At 46.9% G+C, this 27,470-nt stretch overlaps 1 protein-coding gene across 1 annotated transcript in view; it reads right to left on the minus strand.

Annotated features, from left to right (window-relative positions):
- LOC147115009 (adenosine deaminase-like) overlaps nt 1–27,470 on the minus strand; it is a 197,843-nt gene that overhangs the window by 150,897 nt on the left and 19,476 nt on the right. The window contains exon 3 of the mRNA XM_085993209.1: nt 7,843–7,965. Coding sequence (XP_085849335.1) covers nt 7,843–7,965 — 123 coding nt within the window. The remainder of the gene's footprint in view (nt 1–7,842; nt 7,966–27,470) is intronic.

Consider the following 27,470-nt stretch of genomic DNA (forward strand, 5'->3'; position numbering starts at 1 on the left):
ATATCCCAACACTGGACAAACAGGGGGCTGAAGGGGGGGAGGAGCTAAACACGATCAAAATCACTAAGGAAGTGGTACTCGGTAAAATAATGGGACTCAAGGCGGATAAATCACCTGGACCTGATGGCTTACATCCTAGGGTCTTGAGGGAAGTGGCGGTAGGGATTGTGGATGCATTGGTAATAATTTTCCAAAACTCCCTGGACTCGGCAAAGGTCCCGGCAGACTGGAAAACTGCTAATGTAACACCCTTATTTAAAAAGGGCAGTAGACAGAAGGCTGGAAACTATAGACCGGTTAGCCTAACATCTGTGGTAGGTAAAATTTTGGAGTCCATTATTAAGGAGACAGTAACAGGACATTTGGATAATCATAATTTAATAGGACAAAGTCAGCATGGTTTTATGAAGGGGAAGTCATGTTTGACAAATTTGCTGGAGTTCTTTGAGGAAGTAACATATAGGGTGGATAAAGGGGAACCAGTGGGCGTAGTGTATTTAGACTTCCAAAAGGCATTTGACAAGGTGCCACACAAAAGATTATTGCTTAAGATAAAAAATTACGGGATTGGGGGTAATATTCTGGCATGGATAGAGGATTGGCTATCTAACAGAAGGCAGAGAGTTGGGATAAATGGTTCATTCTCAGACTGGCAATCAGTAACTAGTGGTGTTCCGCAGGGGTCAGTGCTGGGTCCCCAACTCTTTACAATCTATATTAACGATTTGGAGGAGGGGACCGAGTGTAACATATCAAAGTTTGCAGATGATACTAAGATGGAAGGGAAAGTAGTGAGTGAGGAGGACATAAAAAACCTGCAAGGGGACATCGACAGGCTAAGTAAGTGGGCAGAGATTTGGCAGATGGAATACAATACTGGAAAGTGTGAGGTTATGCACTTTGGCAGGAAAAATCGTAGAGCAAGTTATTATCTTAATGGCAAGAAACTTGAAAGTACTGAAGTACAAAGGGATCTGGGGGTCCTGGTGCACGAAACTCAAAAGGTTAGTATGCAGGTGCAGCAAGTGATTAAGAAGGCCAATGGAATGTTGGCTTTCATTGCTAGGGGGATAGGATATAAAAATAGGGAGGTATTGCTTCAGTTGTACAAGGTATTGGTGAGACCGCACCTGGAATACTGCGTACAGTTTTGGTGTCCATACTTAAGAAAGGACATACTTGCTCTCGAGTCAGTACAAAGAAGGTTCACTCGGTTAATCCCGGGGATGAGGGGATGGACATATGAGGAGAGGTTGAGTAGATTGGGACTCTACTCATTGGAGTTCAGAAGAATGAGAGGCGATCTTATTGAAACATATAAGATTGTGTAGGGGCTGGATCGGGTGGATGTGGGGAAGATGTTCCCGATGATGGGTGAAACTAGAACTAGGGGGCATAGTCTTAGAATAAGGGGCTGCTCTTTCAAAACTGAGATGAGGAGGAACTACTTCACTCAGAGGGTGGTAGGTCCATGGAATATGCTGCCCCAAAAAACTGTAGAAGCTACATCATTACATAAATTTAAAACAGAAATAGACAGTTTCCTAGAAGTAAAGGGAATTAAGGGTTACGGGGAGCGGGCAGGAATTTGGACATGAGTCTAGGTTCGGATCGGTCATGGCCCTGTGGGTAGCGGAGCGGGCCCAGGGGCCGTGTAGCCTGATCCTGCTCCTATTTCGTGTGTCTAATTCTGTTAGATTCAGGAGATGGTTCTGTGATAGTAGATTGGCGGTTCGGATCAGATCAGCCATGATCTTATTGAATGGCGGAGCAGGCTCGAGGGGCCGATTGGCCTACTCCTGCTCCTATTTCTTATGTTCTTATGTTCTTATGTAAATTCGCCCGCACGCTCCTTGAACGCCTCCAAAGGATCTATGAGGGGGCCGCAGGTAACATGGGGAGGCAGCACCAGGGAAATAGGATGCTGCTCGAGCCCAGTAAAACCCATCGCTGAGAGGTAGGGGATCTAGTGATGGTAAGGAACTTCGCCCGTGTGGGGAGTTTTGAGCCACTTTACATGGGTCCCTACAGCATCGTAGATCAGGCCAGCCCCATGGTGTATACTGTGAAACTGCCCCGGCGCACAAAATGGTTTCACATCAATCAATGTAAGCTGTTTAAGCCGGAGACAGGGAAGCAGGCAGCGGGGGCTGAAAAAGGCAGCAAAGAATTAAAAACTGCAGGGGAGCTGCAGCCGCAGGTCACACAGGCTGGACGAGCAGCCTGCGTGAGGGGAGGAGTTGTCCCGTCCACACGGGAGACTCCCCCATTGTTCTGGGACCCAGAAGGGGAGGAGCCGGAGGTGCTAGGTCCTGTCCCTGGTCACCCAGAAGGGGAGGAGCCGGAGGTCCTAGGTCCTGTCCCTGGTCACAAGGAAGCCGAGTCGGAGGACGAAGGTCCCGCCCCCGACTGCGGTGAAGGGGAGGAGCCGGAGGTCTTAGGTCTTGCCCCTGAGTACAGCATTAGAGAGGTGGCGTCTGGGGGCGGAGACTCTCAACCTGGAGTCCCAGGTAGCAGGGAGGTGCCTGCCGCTGACCCAGAGCCTAGGGAGGCGGAGCCTGCGGGAGGAAGCCCACAGCCGGCAGTCGTGGAGAAGCCACGGACTGCAGCCAGGGCCAAAACTCCAGCCAAGGGTCCGACCTATGAGGAAGCCTCATATGTGGTGACCCTTAGACGGTCAAATAGAAAACCGCAACCGAAGAAGGTTTGGTCGCCGGTTTTCACAAGAGGGACCCCCCAGAAGAAAGCTGCGAGAAGTTTAAACGGTCCACAGCCAGCAGCCACGGGCTGCCAGGGACCAGCAGCTGAGCCCGATGTGGGAACGCAGCAGGGGGAGGCCTGCGACGGTCCCCGCAGATTATAAGCTGGCCGCCCAGAGACGGGCGGCAGATGTATATATTTATATAGTTTTGGGTAATAAGGTTTAGTTTATTGCAATTTTAGAAAATAAGTAATGTGGTCTTCTGGAAGTATGGTAGCACTTTGGAGCGGTAGAATGTGGCAAGTTTTAAGTGAGCTAGGGTCGTGGGACCCACTCACCCCGCACCCAAGCCGAGGAGCCCAGGGAGCCCGGCTCGAAACCTTTTTTTATCTCTCCGCCAGATCATAACAAGATGATGCCAGTCGGAGGCATCATCCTCGCGGCCCTGGTGGGCCTCAACGTCGCCTGGAGAGGAGAAACGGAGGATCACCGTATCTTTGGATGCTCCGGGGAAACTGCGCCTCTGGCCCACGACAGGCAGGGCCTGCGCGAAGCAGAGGAAGTCGCTGGGTACACCCACGAGGGCAACTGGCCCGGATGGCTGGGCTCGAACGCCACAAAATATTCAAGCGAAACTGGCTTCACATACGGGGAGGTCTCTTTGTCGTGTCCTCGGATCAAGATCCAGGCCACGCGGATCAGTGTGACTGTGGGGAAACGTATTTGCCTAACCTGCAGGGGGTACGTCCCCCTGGATAGGTGGTGGTGGCTCAGGGAACTGAGCAGGGACATGGGGAACCCCAGAGGAAAGTGGGAAAGGTTAGGGAACAACACTCACCGGACTATCACAGGGACCCAGGGAGGGTTGACAGTGTGCTGGGATAAATGGTGGGAACCCGATCAGGGGATTTATGTGTGTATGTGGGGTTCAGAGAAAGTCTGCCCCACAGGTGTTTCCATCATTTTCCACAGCCAGTGGCAAGATAACGGGAGGGGGATAGACTGGGAATCGCGCTTGGACGCATGCACGGTCCCCTACTCCCCAATCGCGGTTAATGCCACTGAGCTAGTGACCCGCCCCCGACAGCCCCTGCCCACGACCCAGACACCACGGACGGTAGCAGAGGGATGCCCCACCACCACCAAGGGACCAGGGAACGGGTTAGTACTAGTTCCCACTGACCAAATGGCCTATCAGGGGGTCCATTACGCGGTGGCCTCGGTCATCCTCAACCTGACCGAGGTGCACCTGCCGGAATGGTGCCCCGTAGAGACGGCAAGGCTGTATCAGGCCCTGCTGAAAGAGACCCTGCAGAAGTTTTACGAGTTTGACTTCGCGGGGGTCAATAGAACCGAACTCTACACCGAGGACCACAAGGAATGGGAGCAATTGGGGAGACAAAGAAGGGGCGCCGTGAACGACTGGTTCACAGGGTTTAACACTGGGTCGTCCATCATAAATAGTATGGACGACATCGAATTGCAACGGCAGGTTAACGGGTTAAAGACCCAGTTGAGGGGGATCCTCACGGACGAGAATCGGGTGGTGGGTTCGGAGCTCCATGAGGACCAGGCTATGACTCTCCATTTAAAAGAAATCATAGCAGAGCTGGAGAAGCAGGCTCGGACGGTCAACGCTCTCATTAGGGAGGACAGGAACGCCTCAGATCAGGCTGCCCAGAATGAGGTGTGCGTACTATACGGAGCATGGTTGCTGGGCGAGGGCCGCAGCAATCTGGAGGACTTAAAACAGGGTTTGGTCCCCTCCTGGATCAGTAACAAACACCTCGCAGCCCTCCACCCCTTTGAGAACGCGTTGAGTCTGTGCCAGCTCCGGCTCGCTTCTGAGGCCTACCCAGTCCCGGTGGACTGTGGTCGCTCCAACCACACCATCATGGGGGTCGTCGTGCGGATCCCAGTAATGAGTAGGGCGGCCCGACCTGCGCCGATGTATAGGGTGGTGAACATTGGAGTCATTCGGGGGGGAGCACACGTCCGTTTCGCAGAGGTCCCACCCTACGTCATTAAGTGGGAGCATGCTATGATGGGGACTGACCTCTCGGGGTGCTGTAGCCAGGGAGCACACATAATCCTGTGTCCCCAGCACTTGAATGCCTATTCAACACCACAGTGCGGGTTCAGTTCTGCTGACGCTAAGCCTATCAATTGCACCATGGAAGCCATGGCACAGGACCATGTTCCCCCACAGGTGGCATACATAGGAGGTGGGACATATTGTGTCGCCACCGCAGCGTCTCACTACCGGCACGGACAGCACGGCTGGTGCGCGGTCAGTGAAAGCAGCTTCTGTTTCAAACCTGAGGCAGTAGTTCAAGTGGCACAGCTGCGGATTATCCCGATCCCTGAACCATCCACTGTTCACCTCACTGTCAAGGAGAACTTCATCGATCTCCAGAAGTACGTGGCCCACTTTGGTTTCACAATTCCCCTTCTCCCAGAACATTTAACCGAACTGCTGAAAGCAGTTACTGTCTCTCAGAAGCACTTCTTTACTTTAGAGCAGAAAACCACCGACATAGGGGCAAAAATCCAAGACATAGTGGTTCCACCATGGTGGGACCTTTTTGATGTAGGAGGAAGGGACACGACAGGGAGTTCCCTAGTCAGCGGAATTGGCGGGGCTACTATGTCAGCATAAACGGGGACTCGCCCGTGTAGCTAAATGTTTTTATTCCATCTGTTTTTGGTGTATTATAACAAAGATTGTGTTGCGTCGGGTTATGACTCTAAGGTGAGTCTGTACATAGCATTAATGTTTCTCCGGTAGGGGATATCGACTCAACTCCGTTTTCGGGATGAGGAAAGTGCGTGTGCGAGGTACACTCCATAGTCAGGTAAACTACGAGGCAGGTCAGTTGGGGGGGGAACGGATTTATGCTCACCCTAAAACATTCAGGATACAAAAGACGATTTGAGATGTCCATTGTATCACAGGGGGGACATAGGATTCGCAAAAATCCAGGAAAATACAGTCTACATTGTAAAACCCCTGAAATGGCCACATTTTATGAACACAAGATGGAGTTGGCAGATCACATGACTCAATTCAGAAGGTCATACCACTGCAGTATCTTAAAGAAACCTGAGTCACCACCGATTAGAAGATTCCAGAACTGACTGCAATTGATATGGTAAAATGGTTACAGTAGTAACGAAGTCAAAACAAAAGTATTTACACCTCAAGGTATGTTAATTGCTAGCAAAACGCAAACCCATCTCTGAAATCGCAGAGCACAGACAAAACCTATTATCTGTACCAAACTCAGAGGGACACAGGACAGATCCCATTAGTTTCATTTACAAGACATTAAAATAAAGTACCCGCTTTTGTCAAAGCAGCCTGCCCATTACTTTAACAAAAGAAAACCCCTGATTTGGTGTCAAGATAAGGGCAAGAAAACAGTGTAACTGTTGGGGGAAAACAGACATTAAAAAAAAACACAGTTTCACACAGACACAAGGTCAAAGGCAGAGCGAGTGGAGAGGTTCGATTACGGTTCGAGGAGCACGGGGGGCCTACAAGTTATAGCAGGAGAGCAGGTTCAGGAACCGGTCCCATAAGGAAGATTGGAGATCCCGGACGATACAGGAGCACCAAGGTCAAGGACAGTTTTAAAAACCCTGGTGAGCATAGAGGCCCAACTCCACCTAGCTGATCTAGTTGAGGTATATTTTAGAGATGGGAGGGTTTTTAATATTAAGGGCTTTGTAATTCGGGAGTGTTATTCATCCTTCGTTGTGCCGTGCGCTTTCTCCACCCCCGTTTTATTATATCGCTGATCTAGAATTGATGTATTATGATAGTCAAAGTAACTCTTGTGTGTTAAATTTTAGTTCCCATTGAGAGGCGTGTTCATGATTTTTGTCTGCATTGTTTCTTCATTCTCTATGTTTTATTCTCCTTAAAAATAAAGATACCTTTGATTTAAAACTTACCTTGTCTCACCTGATCCATTTGTCTTCCGAGTCACAAGTTGGGCCAACACATCAAGGTGGTCTGGCAATAAGCCCAGTGTCTAGAACCGGTGAGGGGGGAGTGCTTCGGAACCGCTCACGAGCAGTGTGAAATCAAAAACCGATCTCGCACACCACAAGCTCGTTAAAACGACCCCTTACAACTCCAGGACTTGAGCACATTCTTGGAGTGCTGCACTGTTAGCAGTTCTTCTGTCGGCTGAGACATTAAAGACAGGCCCATTTGCCAGGATGGGTGGATGTCAAAGATTCTCTGGCATTATTCGAAGGGCAGGGTGTACTTCCACTGTCCTGGTCAACATTCTTCCCTCAATTACCACCACCAAAAACAAATGAATTGGTCAATTATCGCATTTACTATTTGAAGGACTTTGCTGCATGCAAATTGCTCATTGTGTTTGCCTACGTTTGTGATAGTGGACTGATAAGCACTCCAGTGCAATGGGGCCAATTATAAATCAAGAAACTGTTTTATTTTACATGCAATATATAAGTAAAGAGAGCACAATTTTCAGTGGAGTTCAATCTATTCCATATAGCTCCTCGTAACATGGAAACTAATATGTTACCTTACTCCTGTTAATGGACTAAACTCATTTTGCAGGCCAGCAATCCTCGAAACTTGCCAGGACTAACTTTTCCTTATTACAGGTCTAAACTCTCTTAGCCTTCTTCTCCCCGCTACGAGCTTTCCAACCCAGAGAGAAAAAAAAATTCTCTGCCCCCTCTCTGTGTTGAGAATTGGCTTATCACACTGCCAATCTAAACTAGCACCCCCTATGGTGTGGGGGCCACATTACAGGTGTGAATATCTCTAGGAGGCAAATCCCCATTACCTCAAACTAATCTAGCATACGAGAAACAGAATTTTGTACGGTACACCGGTGAATAGACTAAATCAACATCCCAGGAAGCTTATGCATTTCTGGAAGTTAAACCCTTGTGTACTGAATTTAACTTCATAGCAACATCATGATATAAATTAACCCCAAAATGAATCTCAGGCAAATAGGCAAAAATCTAAAAATGGGACAATTATATATTTCTAAGGAACAAAGAATGATCATTTTTGGTTTCTTCATGTGGCAATTAAGAAGGGGCAGTGGTACATAGCATAGAAAAATATAGAATGAGAATATACTTACGCAATCACAGGCATGTAGTAACTAAACTTTGACAAAACCTCTGTAAGAGTTGATGGTTTGCTGCAGATTACAAGATTGTGAAGCTCATCTTCATTTTCTACTGGCATTTGGATTTTTCTTTTCCTAAAGTAAAGGTAATGCTATAAAGTTTTACATTATAAATTACAATTGTTGGGTTTCTATAAAGCTCAACAACTTGCACTTTGATAGCACCTTGAATATAAAAAAAAGTCCCAAGATAATTCACAAATAGGCATTAGGAAAACATTGCCAGGCCTGGGAGAGAAAAGTTAGATGGGGCGACCAAAAGCCTGGTCAAAGAGATGGGTCTTGGAGATTTTTAAAAAGGGGGGGAAGAAAAAAGTTGTAGAATTTTAGACGTTCCAAAGAGTTGGACTGCGGCCACTGAACACTTTGCAACAATGGAGGAGGAGAAAGGGGGAAGCTCAGGAGGCTGGAGTCAGTGGAAGGAAGCATTCAGGAGGGGATATAGGGCTGAAGGAGATTTCAGACATATAGTGGGGCAAGACCATAATATAACTATAAAAATAATTATCTGTATATTAAATAACCACTGCACCATTTTTGTAGAAAGCTAACAATTTTTTTATACAGATTACCTCTGCATTTCTTGCTTCTATTTCAAACTATTGATAATGTAAGAGCAACTGAACACTTTGTTTTGTACTTGAGGACAAGACTATTGAATTCAACCATTCTCAGTGGCGAAGCATTCCATGCCTCTCTCCTCATTCTCTGAGTGACAGTTTTACATCGATGACTCTTGTTACTAACTCTCCAACTAGAGCAAATAGTCTTTCCCATTTCACTCTATTAAACCTCTTCATTATTATAAAAATCTCTATTAAATCCCCTCTTAGCCTTCTCTGCTTCAGTGGAAATTGTCCCAATATCTCAAGTCTCTCCTTATATAGTTTTGCGCCCTTGGCATCATCCTGGTGAATCTATGCTAAACATCCTCTGTGACTTTAATGTCCTTTCTAAAATGGAACACCCAAAACTTCACTACAGCCTAATCATTCCTTTATACAATGTTAGCACTACTTCTTTACTTTTGTATTCTATGCTCCTACTTATGAAACCTAAAATGCTGTTGACTTTTTAATAGTTTTTTCTACCTACACTCACACTTTCAAGTAATTGTTTATCTAAAATTCCTTGGTCTCTCTGTTTATCCATACCCTTCAGTGTCTTTCAACTGAGTGTATATTCGCATTCCTTGCTTTTCCTCCCCAAATATATTACCTCACACTTACCATGCTAAATTGAATCTGCCAACCGTCTGTCCATTCCACTAACGTGCCTGTCTTCCTCAAGTCTTTTATAGTCCTCACTTTTTCGCAAGCCTCCTATTGTATCATTAGCAAATTTCAAGATTGTTTTCCCAATGCTCAAGTCCAAATCACCTCTCTCACCTCCCCTTTCGGCATTCCGAAGGGAACACTCCCTCCGCGACACCCTAGTCCACTCCTCTATCACCCCCAACTTCCCCTTTGCCTGGCACCTTCACGTGCAAGCGCAGGAGATGCAACACCTGCCCTTTTACCTCCTCCCTTTCCACTGTCCAGGGCCCAAACACTCCTTCCAGGTGAAACAGTGATTTACTTGTACTTCTTGCAATTTAGTACAGGAAACTTTGGTTTATCCGGAAGTTGTATGTCCGGAAACCTCGATCTAACAGCAGAATTCAGCAGCCGTTTTGGTTAGGTTTTTTTTCTTCTCCTAGCATTTTTTTAACAGTGAGGCTCTGGAAAGCGTCTCTGTAGCTTAGCAACAGCTTCAGAGACGCTTCCAAGGTACGGGCCGAGTGTTTACAAGCTGTTGCTAAGCAACAGTGTTTGTTGTCAGATACGGAGATGAAAACCTCCGTATCCTTCAACATTAGCGCTGGTCTATCCGGAAGTTTTGATAGATCGGCAGCAGCTCGGTCCCGTCGGTGCCGGATATCGCGAAGTTTCCTCTATACTGTACTCGCTGCTTATGATGTAGTCTCCTCTACATTGAGGAGACCAAACGCAGATTGTGTGACTGCTTTGCAGCACACCTCCATTCAGTGCGTAAGGGTGACCCCGAGCTTCCGGTCGCCTGTCACTTTAATTGGCACCAATGATATAGGTAAAGAACGGGATGAGGTCCTGAAAGCTGAATATAGGGAGTTAGGAGGTAAATTTAAAAATAGGACCTCAAAGGTAGTAATCTCAGGATTGCTACCAGTGCCACGTGCTAGTCAGAGTAGAAATAGAAGGATACTTCAAATGAATACGTGGCTAGAGGAATGGTGCAAGGGGGAGGGATTCAAATTCCTGGGACATTGGAACCGGTTCTGGGGGAGGTGGGACCAGTACAAACCGGACGGTCTGCACCTGGGCAGGACCGGGACCAATGTCCTAGGGGGAGTGTTTGCTAGTGCTGTGGGGGAGGGTTTAAACTAAAATGGCAGGGGGTTGGGAACCTGAGCAGAGAGACAAAGGAAAGGGAAACAAGGATAGAAGCAAAAGACAGGAAGGAGAAAAACAAAGGTGGCAATCAGAGAAATCAAGGGTTTAAAACAAACATGGCCACAGTAAATAATAATTCTAAAAGGTCTAAGAGCGTTAAAAAAACAAGCCTGAAGGCTTTGTGTCTTAATGCAAAGAGCATTCGTAATAAGGTGGATGAATTAGCAGTGTAAATAGAGGTAAATGAATATGATATGATTGGAATTACGGAAACATGGCTCCAGGGGGACCAAGGCTGGGAACTCAACATCATGGGGTATTCAATATTCAGGAAAGATAGGCAGAAAGGAAAAGGAGGTGGGGTAGCATTGCTGGTTAAAGAGGGGATTAACACAATTGTAAGGAAAGATAATGGGCCCGATTTTCTGGATTGTGTGGGAAATGGCCGGATTCCCCGAATGTCGGGTTCCGACCCGAAAAAAAATGGGTCAGACAGCTGCACGCAATTTTCCCTCAAGTGGCCAATTAAGTTCCAGCGTGTGGGCAGCCTTGCTAATTGTCCATTTCCAGTCAGAAAGCCCCACAGTATGATGTCATCATTCGTGGTGCTTTTAAAGTGTCCAGCAAGCTTTTCCACCTCTGCAGGCTTCACAACCACTCTTGCGCAATGGCAGAGGAGCCTGCACCAGCTGCTGCCAGCGGCAGAGGCCGAGCTGCCACCAAATTCAATGAGACATCACTGCAGACCTTGGTGGATGGGGTAAGGGCCCACAAGGAGGTCCTCTACCCTCGCTCAGGGAGGAAGAGGCCTCCCAAAGAGACCAGGGCTGCCTGGATGGAGGTGGCTGCAGAGGTAAACTCTCTGGGAGTCACCCGTCGCACCTGGATGCAGTGCAGGAAGCGCTTCCATGACCTTCACCGCACAGGGAAAGTAAGTAGGAAGTTTCCATCACCCTCAACCTGATCCCCATTGCCTTTCCCCAACAACACTCAGCTTCAGCAATCTCTTCCTCCACATCCCACTTCACAGTCACATCCATGCACCCTTACCCATTCCCTATCTCTCTATGCTCACATTCACATAACTATTCCACCATGCAGCCCTCACACTGCCTCTCACTCTGATGCTTGGAACACAACTGACAACACACAGGGAGGGCCCTTGGTCTTGCATCCTCACAACATTTTGTCTCCTTCTAAGCATCTATGCTATGCAATCTCTACACTCACTCCTGCACTCTCACTCAAATTCTACTTGTCTCTCTCATTGCAGGAAAAGAGAGCTCACAATAGACGAGAGCGTGCGAGGACTGGAGGAGGACCACCCTCAGTCACCCACCTGAGCCCCTGGGAGGAAGCAGCGATTGAGATTGCTGGGGCTGACGTGCCTGTGGATGCTGGGGCAGGAGAGACAGGAGCAAGCCCGCAAGCTGGTGACAGAATAGTTCCCCATCTCTCTCATTGACATAGCATGAGTTGCTGATATGATTCTGAAGCCACATCATTTGGACTTATGAGCATATGCCAAATCCAATGTGCAAGTAGCCTTGCCATCACATCTCTAACTCTTTCCTTTACTCCCCCACAGGGCCATCCGGTGCCCCTGTCGCCACTGCCAAGGAGGAAGAGGCTTTGCAGCCAGACTCCTCAGAGGAAGCTCCAGCCTCTGAGGGCGCAGCGTCAGCAGAAGTAAGCGCGCCCAGCACCAGCGCAGACACTCACACCTCGGTGGGACCTTCGGGACATAGAGTAGAGTTGTCACCTGGTGTATCACAGCTCACAAGTGAGCATCAGCAGATTGTGGAGACAGAGACAGCAGTGGAGAGTCCTCGTCGGAGGTCGCAGGGCTCTGCCTGCTCAGCTCAGCTGCATGTCGACCCTATGCCTCTGGGTCCATCCGCAAGAGAGGAGGTGATGGATCTCCATGCACAGATGCAGGAGTCTCTGGGAGGTTTTGTCTCCAGGGTCGCTGCGAGTGTGGAGCGAATGGAGGAGTCCATGGCGAGCATGAGCAGAGCCTTATTGGAGTCATTGGCGTATCAAAGCATCACCACGGAAAGGATGGCTACCTTCGTGGCAATGCTGGCTGCAGCCGAAGAGAGGAGGGCTGCAGCAGAGGAGAGGAGGGCTGCAGCCGAGGAGAGGAGGGCTGCGGCCATGGAGGAGCTTAGTCGCCAGGGTGTCAAAAACATGGTGAGTGCTCTGAATAGAATGGCATCTCTTGAGGAGCGATGGGCATCTATTGAGCACTGAAACCAGATCTTCATGGAAGTCCCTCTGAGCAGGACTTCCAGTGCTGAGATGGGTCCCCATGGCCCCCCTGCTGTGCAGCAAGGTGCTCTCCAGCCACTTGCAGGTGCTGAGGGGGAGCTGACCCATGAGAGGGAGGTTGTTGGCACACCTCAAGGAAGTGGGGGCTCCTCTCCACGCGCTCACACTTCCATGCCACTTCAGAGCCCTCGGTCAGAGGCCCGCAGGAGTGCACACCCCAGTGAGATAGGAGTCTCAAGCCCTGCACAGCCGCAGGAGCAGCAGACTGCTGACGAGCCTTCACAGGTTCGCCACCCCAGAGGACGCCCGCCAAAGGTGTCGAGACAGGCGCAGCAGGAAAGTGAGCAAGGGGCCTCCACATCTGCTGAAGCCACAGGGGTACCACTACGTAGGAGCACGCGTAAGAGAAAAATAAAGCACCACTAATCACAAGGGTAGTCACTTGGGTGAAAAGTCTTGTAAATAGTTGTAGTGCCATCATTTTCCTGTACATAAAAAATCTGGTGGCAACTGCTGCAGTTATGGCGTCTGTCATTTGGCGAATGGGGATATCACATAGAGGCCTTAGGATAACTTGCAGATGTCAGCAAGCTGGTCAAATAGGTAGGAATGCGTAGGCATGGGCCACTGTCCATGGTCAGTTAAGAAGCAGTGAGGCTGCAGTGTTTGATGTACCAGGCTACACAAATCTGCCCGAGATGAGTGCGTTCCTTGCATTCCACCCAGCAATGTTCTCGCGCACTGGTGCCGCTGGTTGGCGGGCCTCTGCAGGATGCTCGTTTCCATCCTCCTCCTCCTCCTCCTCCTCCTCAGCATCATCCTCATCTGAGGCGGCTCTGTGAGGAGCCTCTTGGTCCTGCGGAATCGGCAAGCCACGACGCTGTGCCATGTTGTGAAGCAGACAGCATACCACGACAATTTTGGAGACCCTGGCTGATGAGTACTGTAGGGCTCCACCTGATCTATGGAGGCATCTGAAGTGCATCTTCAGCAATCCGATGGTTTGCTCGATAATGCATCTGGTGGTAATGTGGCTAGAGTTGTAGCGCTCCTCAGCTTCGCTGGCTGGTCTCCTCAACGGCGTCATTAGACAAGAGCGCAGGGGATATCCCTTGTCTCCAAGTAGCCATCCTTGAAGTTAGCTTGGCGGACTGAATAGCGAAGGCACAGTAGACTGGCGCAGTATGAAGGAGTCATGGCAGCTGCCAGGGTACCTGGCACAAACATGCAAAATCACCTTCTCGTGGTCACACACCAGCTGAACGTTAAGGGAGTTAAGGTTGACAAAAACTCCTGGATTGCGGTGGGGTGCCCTAAGGGCCACATGTGTGCAGTCAATGACACCCTGCACCCTTGGAAAGTCTGCCAGCTGAGCTAATCCAAGCGCTCGCTGGTGAAATGGATGTGATTGTGCGCGAGGGCAAAGAGGGCATCGGTTACCTGCGTGATGCAAGTGTGTGCGGCCGCCTGGGAGATGCCGCTGATGTCTGCTGCTGATCCCTGGAAGAAGCCTGAGACATAAAGGTTGAGTGCAGTGGTGACTTTGATGGCCACTGGTAAGTAGTGTGGACCTGGTGCTCTGGACTCCAGGTCTTGCTGCAGCATTGCGCAGATGTCAGTCACAACCTCTCGCGAAAGTCGGAGCTGCCTCTGGCACTGCTGCTCAGCCATGTTGAGGTAGCTGACCCTGTGTCTGTGGACCCTGTTTGGGGGGTATCTCCTGTGCCGACGGCCTTCCATGCGCTGGCACCTTCTGGCCTGTGCTGCTCCAGGTCGCTGAGCCACAGCCTGCCGCTCCTGCTGGTGCTGCTGTTGTTGCTGGTGATGCTGTTGCTGGAGTTGCTCCAGCCTCCTCTGCTGTTGGAGATCCTCTAATGCCAGGAAGGGAAGGAACAAAAGGCCTCCCATGCTTCTGGCAGATGCTTCCGTTGAGGAGGCGCTGAGTTAGGGTGGTGAGAGGGGCTTCCCAGGAGCTCACACTGGAGAAGTGTGTGAGGCTCCAACCTTCCACAGATGTGCCTAAGCCTTCAACAAGTTGCCCCAAGCCTTCAGCAACAAGGTCCTGCAGCCTGCAAATGCTGTCTGATTAAATCTCTTCAGTCCTGATTGACTTGCAGCTGAAAGCAAGCAAGCCAACTCTGTTCATGCCAGGTTTCATCAGCGGTGTTCCCACCAGGCGTGTTTTACGTGGGGAAAGGCAGAAAATTGCAAGGGCCCTTGAAAATAGGATTAAATATGCCAATAATTGATCATTAGGCTCCCGCCGACCATTCCCGCCTGCGGCGGGAGGGATTGATTCGGGTCGCGCTGAAACATGGGGGTGAAAGTCGGGCGGGGCGGGGAATCGGGCGGGGGGGTTCGCGACCCCCTATTTCTGCGATTTTCAGCCCCCGCCCGCCTGAAAACCCGCCCGACGGCTGGGAGAAAATCGGGGCCCTTAGCTCTGATGATGCAGAATCTGTATGGGTAGAACTGAGAAATACCAAAGGGCAGAAAACATTAGTGGGAGTGGTGTATAGACCCCCAAACAGTAATGCAGAGGTTGGGGATGGCATTAAAAGGGAAATTAGAGAAGCGTACAATAAGGGCACAGCAGTCATCATGGGTGACTTTAATCTACATATAGATTGGGCTAACCAAATTAGTAACAATACTGTGGAGGAGGAGTTCCTGGAGTGTATACGGGATGGTTTCCTGGACCAATATGTCGAGGAACCAACTAGGGATCAGGCCATCTTAGACTGTTGTGTGAGGCCCCTTGGGTCGTAGTGATCATAATATGATAGAATTCTTCATTAAGATGGAGAGTGAAGTAGTTTACTCAAAGACTAAGGTCCTGAATTTAAATAAAGGGAACTATGATGGTATGAGATGTGAGTTGGGTAGGATTGATTGGGTAATGTCACTCAAAGGGTTGACGGTGGATAGGCAATGGAAAACATTCAGAGATTGCATGGATAAACTACAGAATTTGTTTATCCCAGTTTGGCATAAAAATAAATCAAAAAAGGTGACTCAACCATGGCTAACAAGGGAAATTAGGGATAACATAAGATCCAAGGAGAGGACATATAAATTGGCCAAAAAAAGCAGCAAATCTGAGGATTGGGAGCAGTTTAGGATTCAGCAAAGGAGGACAAAGGGATTAATTAAGAGGGGGCAAATAGATTATGAAAGTAAGCTTTCAGGGAACATAAAAACTGACTGTAAAAGCTTTTATAGATATGAGAAGAGAAAAAGATTGGTGAAGTCAAGCATAGGTCCCTTACAGTCAGAATCAGGGGAATTTATAATGGGGAACAATGAAATGACAGACCAATTAAATACATATTTTGGTTCTGTCTTCACAAAGGAGGACACAAATAACCTCCCAGAGATGTCGGGGAACATAGGGACTAATGAGAGGGAGGAACTGAAAGAAATCAGTATTTGTAGGGAAATGGTGTTGGGGAAGTTGACGGGATTGAAGGCCGATAAATCCCCAGGGCCCGATAATCTACATCCTAGGCTACTTAAGGAAGTGGCCCTGGAGATAGTAGATGCATTGCTGGTCATCTTCCAGAACTCGATAAGACTCTGGAACAGTACCCATGGATTGGAGGGTAGCTAATGTTACCCCACTATTCAAAAAGGTGGTAGAGAAAAAGCGGGGAATTATAGACCAGTAAGCCTGACATCGGTAGTGGGGAAAATGCTAGAGTCCATTATAAAAGATGTAATAGCAGAGCACTTGGAAAGCAGTGACAGGATCAGACAAAGTCAACATGGATTTACAAAAGGTAAATCATGCTTGACTAATCTACTGGAATTTTTTGAGGATGTAACTGGTAAAAGAGATAAGGGAGAACCAGTGGATGTGGTGTATTTGGACTTTCAGAAGGCTTTCGATAAGGTCCCGCATAAGAGATTAGCTTGCAAAATTAAGGCACATGGGATTGGGGGCAAGGTATTGACTTGGATAGAGAACTGGTTGGCAGAGAGAAAGCAAAGAGTTGGAATAAACGGCTCTTTTTCCGAGTGGCAGGCAGTGACTAGTGGAGTACCGCAAGGATCGGTCCCAGGACCCCAGCTGTTCACAAATATATATTAATGATCTGGACGAGGGAATTGGATGTAGTATCTCCAAATTTGCAGACGACACAAAGCTGGGTGGGAGGATATGCTGTGAGGAGGATGTCGTGAAACTCCAGTACGATTTGGACAGGTGGGGTGATTGGGCAGAAACATGGCAAATGCACTATAATGTGGATAAATGTGAGGTTATCCACTTTGGTGGCAAAAACAGGAAGGCAGATTATTATTTGAATGGCAATAGATTGGGAGAAGGGGAAGTGCAAAGAGACCTGGGTGTTCTTGTGCACCAGTCGCTGAAGGTAAGCATGCAGGTGCAGCAGGTGGTTAAGAAGGCAAATGGTATGTTGGCCTTCGTAGCAAGAGGGTTCGAGTACAGGAACAAGGATGTCTTGCTCCAGTTCTACAGGGCCTTGGTGAGACTGCACCTTGAGTATTGTGTGCAGTTTTGGTCGCCGTATCTGAGGAAGGATGTTCTTGCCATGGAAGGAGTGCAGCGAAGATTCACCAGGCTGATACCTGGGATGGCAGGAATGACGTATGAGGAGAGATTGTGTCGATTGGGCTTGTACTCACTGGAGTTTAGAAGATTGAGAGGGGATCTCATCGAAACCTATAAAATTCTGTCAGGCCTGGACAGACTAAATGCAGGAAGGATGTTCCCGATGGCCGGGGAGTCCAGAACCAGGGGTCATAGTCTAAGGATAAGGGGTAAGCCATTTAGGACTGAGGTGAGGAGGAATTTCTTCACCCAGAGAGTGGTGAACCTGAGGAATTCTCTGCCACAGAGGGCGGTGGAGGCCAGTTCATTAAATATATTCAAGAAGGAGTTGGATATATTTCTTAAGGCTAATGGGATCAAGGGATATGGGGAGAAGGCAGGGACAGTGTACTGAATTTGGATGCCATGTCCTCATCCTCCACAATTAGACTCCCCTTCATACCTGAGCAGTTCTATCCCCTCTAACTGTTCTTTTATATTTTATATGCTTATAATTTCCATTAATATTTCCTTTTCTGATATCTGCAAGCCTTTTTTCATAATCCCTTCTGATCTTTTTTACTTCTCCATTACACTTTCAACATTTCTTATGACTAATATTTTTAGTCCTAATTTTATCATATGCTTCCTTTTTAAGTTTGTTTAGTTTTAAGCTCACTATTTATTCACTGAATTCTATTTTTGAAGTGTTCCCTTTTCATCTTATAGGAATGCATTTATTTTGAATGCTATCTATCTCACATTTAATGATTTCCCATTGTTGATCCATCTGTTTGCTAACTTTTCTACCCAGTTACTGGGCATAAAAGGTTAAAACATTTTTTTTCTCTCTAGAGTGCTTCCAGCATTTTCTGTTTTTCTTTCTTTGCTGTCAGCCTTGGCTCAGTGGTAGCACTTTTGCCTCAATCAAAAGGTTGTAGCTTGAAGCCCCTCTCCAGAGACTTGAGACTTGAGCATATAATCTAGGTTGCTCCTTTGACCCCTGATGCTTCAGTGGATGGACTGTAAGAGCTCATCGCACCTTCAAATGCCTCCATTGGCTTGTTTCATTCCCCTTCAGCTAAACGACCCTGTCTGCACTCTCCTCTCCCCCTGATTACTGCTTATCCCCTGCTCCAACCTTCAGAGACCGATCTTTTAGCCACCAATCCATCTTTCAAAACCACTTTGCCTGGCTTCTTGACTTCAAAAGCCTGTTTTTTTTATTCGTTCATGGGATGTGGGTGTCGCTGGCAAGGCCAGCATTTATTGTCCATCCCTAATTGCCCTTAAGAAGGTGGTGGTGAGCTGCCTTCTTGAACCGTTGCAGTCCGTGTGGTGAAGGTACTCCCACAGTGCTGTTAGGGAGGGAGTTCCAGGATTTTGACCCAGCAACTATGAAGGAACGGCGATATAGTTCCAAGTCAGGATGGTGTGTGACTTGGAGGTGATGGTGTTCCCATGTGCCTGCTGCCCTTGTCCTTCTAGGTGGTAGAGGTCGCGGCTTTAGGAGGTGCTGCCAAAGAAGCCTTGGCGAGTTGCTGCAGTGCATTTTGTAGATGGTACACACTGCAGCCATGGTGCGCCGGTGGTGAAGGGAGTGAATGTTTAAGGTGGTGGATGGAGTGCCAATCAAATAGCTGCTTTGTCCTGAAAAACTCCCTTTGGTCTCCACTGCCCCCCACCCCCATGCTCTCACCCTTCCCCTTTTCTTACTTTGCTGCTTGGTTTCTACTTCTGAGAGTTTCTTTTACAGTGAGGAGCGCACTATCAATGGAAGGTATTGTTTGTTTCAACAATCTCCTAGTTTCCAAACTCTCTGGCCGTGATTTCCCCTACCTCGGCGGGTCCAGTGCGGGCGATGTCAGTGGTGGGTCCCAACCCCACTGCCAGCTCCAGCCTGCTGTGTAGAATGATTTTACGATGATTGGACTTATTAAGCCCACCCAGTGAGTTTCCCAGCCAACTGAAGGAAGCGGGTCTAATGATGTCATTTGATGACGTGTCATCAGCTGGTTTCCTTAAATTGCGTAAATTGATTTTGACAGTCGTGCTGTCAGTGTTCTGAAGCATTGAGGTGCTGCAAACACTGACAAGCACTGCACAAAGGTACACGGTTGCACCCAGGCTCTCCCATTACTCCCTCCATATGCTTATGGAGAGAGTCACAGCATGCAGGGAGGTCCTCTTCCCTTCCAATGGGAGGGCACAGGAGGATACAAACAGGAATGTCGTCAGGAGGACCAGGCTGCAGTAGCACAAATCTTTCAATGATCTCAGTAGATCACGAAATGTTACTGCAAAGCTACACTCAACCTCATCCTCCTGTGCCTCTCATCACATCCCCACCACTCTGCCTTCCCTACCCTACTCCTGCACATCCTTACTCACACCAACTTACATTGCACCTCCACCCATCCCTATCTATCTACATTATCACTTCCCTATCTCACTAACCACCCCTCACACTCACCCTTATCCTAGTCCAATCATACCAACTAACAACACACAAGGGTAGGCACTTGGGTGTTTTATCCAATGTTCATGTAAAGTTTCTGTTAATGTAGTGTCAAACATTGAAACCTTTATTTTCAACACTTTGCATTCTTGGACAGATTTGTGTGCACCTTTGGAAGTGGCTTAATGAGTTGCAGTGAATGGTGAGACATAATGGTACCCCCCGCAATGGTGATGAGTGTGAAAGGAATAGCTTGGGCACTGTAGGGATGCTTTATGGTGTTAGTGTGGGTTGGGTTGGTGCCTATCTGGTGCATTATGTGGCAGCCAGGGTGTACAGCGTCAAGTGAAGTAAATCTGGCCATGGTGAGGCAATCCCTGGCCTCCCAGGCAGCAATGTGGTCGGGTGCTGATGCCCTGTGTAGCATCAGTTGATTGCGGAGAAGATTGGTGTTGTTGTTGGTGCTGCTGGTATGCCTGGTGCTGGGGCTGATCATGGTGGGATTCCGAGGACCAAGGTGAAATAGTTTCAAGGGCACCGATGCTGATGTAATAGATGAAAGGTGAACTTGAGATGACGGAAGCGATCTGTCAATGGTAAGAGAGGTTGTTCCAATGAGGTAACACTGGATAGAGTTTTCTCCAAACACTTGCAACCTGCATAAAGCTCCATCTGTCTTCCAAATGCAGTAAGCAACAGCTTCTGAGCTTGGAAAGTGAACAGCTTCTGAGCTTGGAAAGTGAACAGCTTTGAGAGCGGAGCTTTTATAGCACATTGGCAGCTGTCAAGTAATGAGATGATCCCATGGAATTCCCTGCCACAGAGGGCTGTGAAGGCTAATTCAATAAATATTTTCAAGAGAGAATTGGATATATTTCTGAAGGCTAAGGGGATTAAGGGTTACGGAGAAAAGGCGGGGACGGGGTACTGAACTGGTAAGATCAGCTAAGATCTCAGAGGAAGATCAGCCATGATCTCATTGAATGGCGGAGCAGGCTCGAAGGGCCGAATGGCCTACTCCTGTTCCTATCTCTATGTTTCTATGTTTCTAACTCCTGACCTCCTTACCTGACGTGATCCCCAAGCAGTGTGGACCCCGTGGGCAACCTCATCAAATGGTAAGGTGAGTTCAAAATACTTTTTAATGGGCTGTTAACAAGGTCATAATGACCTGAATTGCCTCCCCCACCGCTGCGTGTTGGGTGTGTTCAGCCCTGATATTTGGGAAAGTCCTGTGGCGGCGGGTTGACAGGGTTCCCGACCCACTGTCAAAAAAAATGTTCCCACCTGACCTGCCAATGATCACGTCGGCTGACCCCCTGAAAAATTCCCCCTTAGTATCTTCCACTTGTCTAATATCCTTCACCTCTCTGTGCATGTGCTCTCCTTGGGGTAAAATTTCAATGGACGAGGCTTTGCACTGGGAGCACATAATTGGAAAATTTACCCTCTTGTTCCCATGTCTCCTAGATTACCTCCTGCAACATTCCTTTGAAAGCCTTTATTTCTGTGTATAAAAAGTAGCTAGTGGGTAAGTACACTAAAATAAAAGAAAAAGACTTGCATTTATATAGCGCCTTTCACGACCACCGAACGTCCCAAAGTGCTTTACAGACAATGATATACTTTTGGAGTGTAGTTACTGTTGTAATGTGGGAAACGCAGCAGCCAATTTGTGCGCAGCAGGCTCCCACAAACAGCAATGTGATAATGACCAGATAATCTGTTTTTTGTTATGTTGATGTTGATTGAAGGATAAATTTTGGCCAGGACACTGGGGATAACTCCCCTGCTCTTCTTCAAAATAGTGCAGTGGGGCCTTTTATAGCCACCTGAGAGAGTAGACGGGGCCTTGGTTTAACGTCTTATCTGAAAGACAGCACCTCCGACAGTGCAGCACTCCCTCAGTACTGCACTGGAGTGTCAGCCTAGATTTTTGTACTCAAGACCCTGGAGTGGGACTGTGAACCCACAACCTTCTGACTCTGAGGCAAGAGTGCTACCTACTGAGCCACACAAATGGGTAAAAATGAAATAGAACTAGGCTGGGCCAAGGGAAGAGAAACAAACTTTATTGGGAACAGAAAACGTAGACCACCAAAAAGGCGAAGATGCAGAGAGCATAGCTTTTTTTTAAACTTACAGGCAATTTGACAGCAGACACACACCAGCAGGTTGAGAAAAATGGTTTCTATAACTGTGTCTGGAGGCTTGCAAGTGGGTGAAAAAGAAGATGGGGGAACTGAGGGAGGGAAACAAAGACAGAGGGGAGGAAAAATTCAAAAAAGCATTAATTACCAAACTGGGAAAAGACCAAAGAACACCCGAACATCGGTGAAAAAAGCAAAATGAGTAACAGAGTTGGGAGCAGAAGTTCAGAGACTCGCACAGGTGTCAGCTAATGGCTGAGCGTGCAACTACGTTGTGACAGACAGCTGTTTACATAGGAATATGCATTTCCATTATAAACGACTAGAGAAATTTTAAATGTTAATATAAATGTGACTCAAAATTGCAGCATAGGAAGTAAAGTTTCTCAAAAGGAAGTACATGCTATTTGTAAGATTTTCAATAATAATCTAGTCAATCTCCCATGGTGTTGCACACAGGACTAAAGGCCAAATATAGTCCTCACATGGAGCAGGGTTAGATGGCACTGTATAATTCCACCGTTGTACACAGACGATGCTTCCCATTTTAAGTCATACATTCTGTCCTTACTTTGATACAATTCTTTGAATTTATATTATTATTTATAGTTTAATAGCAACACCTATGGAAATTTTGGAAGCAGAGCTGATTAGAGCTTTGAAACTTCTTTGCAGCATTGGTTGTTGTTTTTGTATCTTCATACTCTTCCCCTGGAAAATAGCGTGAAATAGTGAAAGGATTCTCAGATAGATTAATAGTCTGGCAGGCAGTGACATGAACATTCCTTCCATGGGCGTAATCATTTTTATACCAGCCGATGGGATGGTTAGTCCAATGCAGCGGGAGTTTACGGCTTCCAAAACACATATGACGAGGGGGCCACAAATATCGATCAGGCGCAAGAATCCCACTGGATCTCAACCCAAAATTCAGAGTCTTCACACAACAGGACTGTCTGGAGCAGGATTTGAATGCTGTATCTTCTGATACAAAGGCGGGAGTGCTACCACTAAGCTAAAGGCAGCATAAGTTGAGGAGCTGGTAGATGCAAAACTGAATCACTACAGTGCCACTACCAGTGAGAGGCTGGACATAGGAAATTATAACAAAAAGATTTGATGCAACAAGCTCACTGAGTTTAAGAATTTGCTCTTTTATAACATTAGGATTGTTTATACCATGTAGTGGATATGATTTGGGCTACTGATCTACAGTGACTGAATAAGTCAAATTTTGTTTTTATGCCATCACCTAGATCACCTATTTCACCTCCATAACATCGCCCGAGTCTGCCCCTGCCTCAGCTCATCTGCTGCTGAAATGATCATCCATGCCTTTGTTACCTCTAGATTTGACTATTCCAATGCACTCCTGGCTGGCCTCCCATGTTCTACCCTCCGTAAACTTGAGGTCTGTTGCCTGTGTCCTAACTCGCACCAAGTCCCGTTCGCCCATTACCCCTGTGCTCACTGGCCTACATTGGCTCCCGGTTAAACAATGCCTCGATTTTAAAATTCTCATCCTTGTTTTCAAATCCCTCCATGGCCTCGCCCCTCCCTATGTCTGTAATCTCCTCCAGCCCCACAACCCCCCGCATTCTCTGCACTCCTCTAATTCTGTCCTCTTGAGCATCCCCAATTTTAGTTGCTCAACCATTGGCAGCGTGCCTTCAGCTGCCTAGGCCCTAAGCTCTGGAATTCCCTCCCTAAACTTCTCCGCCTCCCTACCTCTTTCCTCCTTTAAGATGCTCTTTAAAACCTACCTCTTTGGTCATCTGTCCTAATATCTCCTTATGTGGCTCGGTGTCAAATTTTGTTTTATAACACTCCTGTGAAGTGCCTTCGGATGATTTACTACATTAAAGCCGCTATATAAATACAAGTTGTTGATGTTGTTAAAATACACTGTAGAATTTTTACAACTGCTTTGGGGATTGAATTTCACAACTCTGCACATGATTCTGCAAAAATTGTAAATGAGAGCCCTTAATATTTCAAATACATTCCTTTACCTATGTATTTAATTTGTATCCCTTACCAACTTTAATGCTGAGAACACACATGATATGCAAAATGCACCAATTGGAGGTTGATATCTGGTACTGGTGAGGAGAAATGGGGTTTAACTGAACTTGGGGAAATCCTGGCCTTTGGCAGAATTTAAATCAGAATCTAGCAATAGGAAAGAGTTTAAGGTGCGATCATTATGAATCAACATTTGCAGAAAAATAGGATTGTTACTACGTATGCACGACAATGTTTTCTGAAAATTTAATTGAATGGGGGTCCTGGAGTTTTTCAGTACTGCAGTGGGAGTGCTGAAGTTTGGCAGGGCTGTGGGGGTTGGGGGTCCTCTGATCTGGTATCACTGTGGAAGGCAGAACTAAGGTTTACTAGGGTTCAATGTGTGCATTGGTTCACTCATGAGGTATTGATTAACAGTGAGGGAGTGTCAAGGCAGGGGCTAGACAGCACTGGTTGTGGGGTGAGAGGTGGGAGAGGAAGGCCCCATGGGTAGTAGCAGTTTGTTGGTGGCTTTGTAAGGGATCGCTGTAAACTTTGAATTTGATGTCTCACAGTAGAAGACACAAAAAGCATACCAGAAATAGTGAGGAACCAAGGGGCTATTGAGAGTGAGAAACTTAAAGTAATTAATATCAGTAGAGAAAAAGTACTTGAGAAACTAATGGGACTAATAGCCAACAAATCCCCTGGACCTGATGGACTACATCCTAGGATTCTAAAAGAGGTGGCTGCAGAGATAGTGGATGCATTGGTTGTGATCTTCCAAAATTCCCTAGATTGTAGAATGGTCCCAACGGATTGGAAGGTAGCAAATGTAACCCTGCTATTCAAGAAAGGAGGGAGAGCGAAAACCAGGAACTACAGGCCAGCTAGCCTGACATCAATCATTAGGAAAATGCTGGAATCCATTATTAAGGAAGTGGTAACAGGGCACTTAGAAAATCATAATATGATTAGGCAGAGTCATCATGGTTTTATGAAAGGGAAATCATGTTTAACAAATTTATTAGAGTTTTTTGGGGATGTAACCAGCAGGGTAGATAAAGGGGAACCAGTAGATGTAGTATATTTGGATTTCAAACAGGCATTCAATAAAGTACCACATAAAAGGTTGTTACACAAGATAAGGGTCCATAGGGTTGGGTGTGATGTATTAGCATGGATTGAGGATTTGTTAATGAACAGAAAACCGAGCCTAGGGATAAACAGATCATTTTCAGGTTGGCAGGCTGTAACTAGTGGGGTGCCACAAGGATCAGTGCTTGGGCCTCCGCTATTTACAATCTATATTAATGGGCCGGATTTTCTGACCCCCATGGGTGCGTACGCCTGCCCAGGAAAAGTGCCTCTGTGGGTGGAGAGTTGCGCTTTTTGTGCAACTTCCGCCTACTGAATTCTTATGCTTAAGAGTGTTGAAAAATAGCAAAATTAAATTTGATAACTCATTTAGAAATTTAAAATACTCTTCAAAAAGGTAAGTTTATTTTTAGCCCCATAAAAACATTAAATTATTTTTTCCAAAAAATTAAAACAAAGTTTTAGTGTGTTTTTAAATGTGATCCCTATTCATAATTTTGACAGTTCCGTGCGTACAAACTGTCAAAAGTATGAAGGGGGATTCCCTTCTTTGATTGGTTCGCCTGGCCCACGTGATCCCAGGGACGCTTGCGAACCACATGCGCCCCTGGGATACCTGGACCTCTGCGCATTTCGAAGAGGAGAGGCCCAGGATCGCAAGACTCGGGATCTAGGGAATCAGCAGGTAGGTTCATAGATTTTTTTCCGATCGGAAGCATCCGCCCGCAGGATGAAATGTATCCAAGTTTTCTGAGGATACAAAGCTAGGTGGGAAAGTAAGCTGTGAGGAGGACACAGAGAGCCTGCAAAGGGATATAGACAGGTTAAGTGAGTGGGCAATGAGGTGGCAGAAGGAGTATAATGATGGGAAATGTGAGGTTATTCAGTTTGGTAGGAAGAATAGGAAAACAGAATATTTTTTAAATGGTGAGAAACCATTAAATGTTGGTGGTCAGGGAGATTTAGGTGTCCTAGTACAAAAAACACAGAAAGTTAGCATGCAGGTACAGCAAGCAATTAGGAAGGTAAATGGCATGTTGGCCTTTATTGCTAGGCAGTTGGAGTATAAGAGTAAGGAAGCCTTGCTACAATTGTACAGGGCTTTGGGGAGATCACACCTGGAGTACTGTGCACAGTTTTGGTCTCCTCATCTAAGGAAGGATAAACTAGCCTTACAGGATGTGCAACAAATGTTCACTAGATTGATTCCTGGGATGAGAGGGTTGTCCTATGAGGAGAGATTGAGTAGATTGGGCCTATACTCTCTGGAGTTTGGAAAAATGAGAGGTGATCTCATTAAAACATAGAAGATTCTGAGGGGGATTGATGGAATAGATGCTGAGAGATTGTTTTCCCTGGCTGGTGAGTCCAGGACAAGGGGGCATAGTCTCAGGATAAGGGGTTGGCCATTCAAGAATGAGATGAGGAGGAATTTCTTACATAAAATTACATAGGATATACGGCACAGAAACAGGCCATTCGGCCCAACCAGTCCATGCCGGCGTTTATGCTCCACATGAGCCTCCTCCCGTCTTTCCTCATCTAAATCTATCAGCATAACCCTCTATTCCCTTCCCCCTCATATGCTTGTCTAGCCTAACCTTAAATGCATCTATAATATTCGCTTCAACCACTCCCTGTGCTAGCAAGTTCCACATTCTCACCACTCTTTGAGTAAAGAAGTTTCTTCTGAAAAACCTATTGAATTTCTTGCTGACTATCTTATATTGATGGCCTCTAGTTATGCTCTTCCCCACAAGTGGAAACATTCTCTCTGTATCCACTCTTTCAAAACCTTTCATAATTTTAAAGACCAAGATTAGGTCACCCCTCAGCTTCTTTTTTCAAGAAAAAAGAGACCCAGCCTGTTTATCCTTTCCTGTTATGTATACCCTTGCATTTTTGTATCATCCATGTAAATATTTTCTGCACCCTCTCCAGTGCCTCTATATCCTTTTTATAATATGGCAACCAGAACTGTACACAGTACTCTAAGTGTGGTCTAACCAAGGTTCGATACAGGTTTGGCATAACTTCCCTTCTTTTCAATTCTATCCATCTAGAAATAAACCCCAGTGCTTGGTTTGCTTTTTTTTATGGCCTTGCTAACCTGCGTTGCAACTTTTAGTGATTTGTGTATTTGTACTCCTAGATCCCTTTGTTCCTCTACCCCACCTAGACTCGCATCCTCCAAGTGATAAGTGACCTTACTATTCTTCCTACCAGAATGTAATACCTCACTTTATCGGTGTTGAACTTCATTTGCCAATTATATGCCCATTCTGCAAGTTTATTAATGTCCTCCTGTAACTTGTTGCAGTCCTCCTCAGTATTGACTATCCCCCCCAATTTGGTGTCATCTGCAAATTTAGAAATTGTGTTTTTGATTCCTAAGTCTAAGTAATTAATGTAAATTGTGAACAGCAGTGGTCCCAGCACTGATCCTTGTGGAACACCACTACCCACTTTCTGCCACTGTGAATAGCTACCCTTTACTCCTAATCTCTGCTTTCTGTCCTGAAGCCAGCCAGCAATCCATTCTGCTACTTCTCCCCTGACTCTGCATTCTCTGACCTTGTTCATCAGTCTATTATGGGGTACCTTATCGAAGGCCTTTTGAAAATCCAGATAAATTA

This window comes from Somniosus microcephalus, chromosome 7 (assembly GCF_052327205.1).
Source record: "Somniosus microcephalus isolate GS21.2 chromosome 7, FLI_Smic_1.0, whole genome shotgun sequence".
In the NCBI taxonomy this organism is placed as follows: domain Eukaryota; kingdom Metazoa; phylum Chordata; class Chondrichthyes; order Squaliformes; family Somniosidae; genus Somniosus; species Somniosus microcephalus.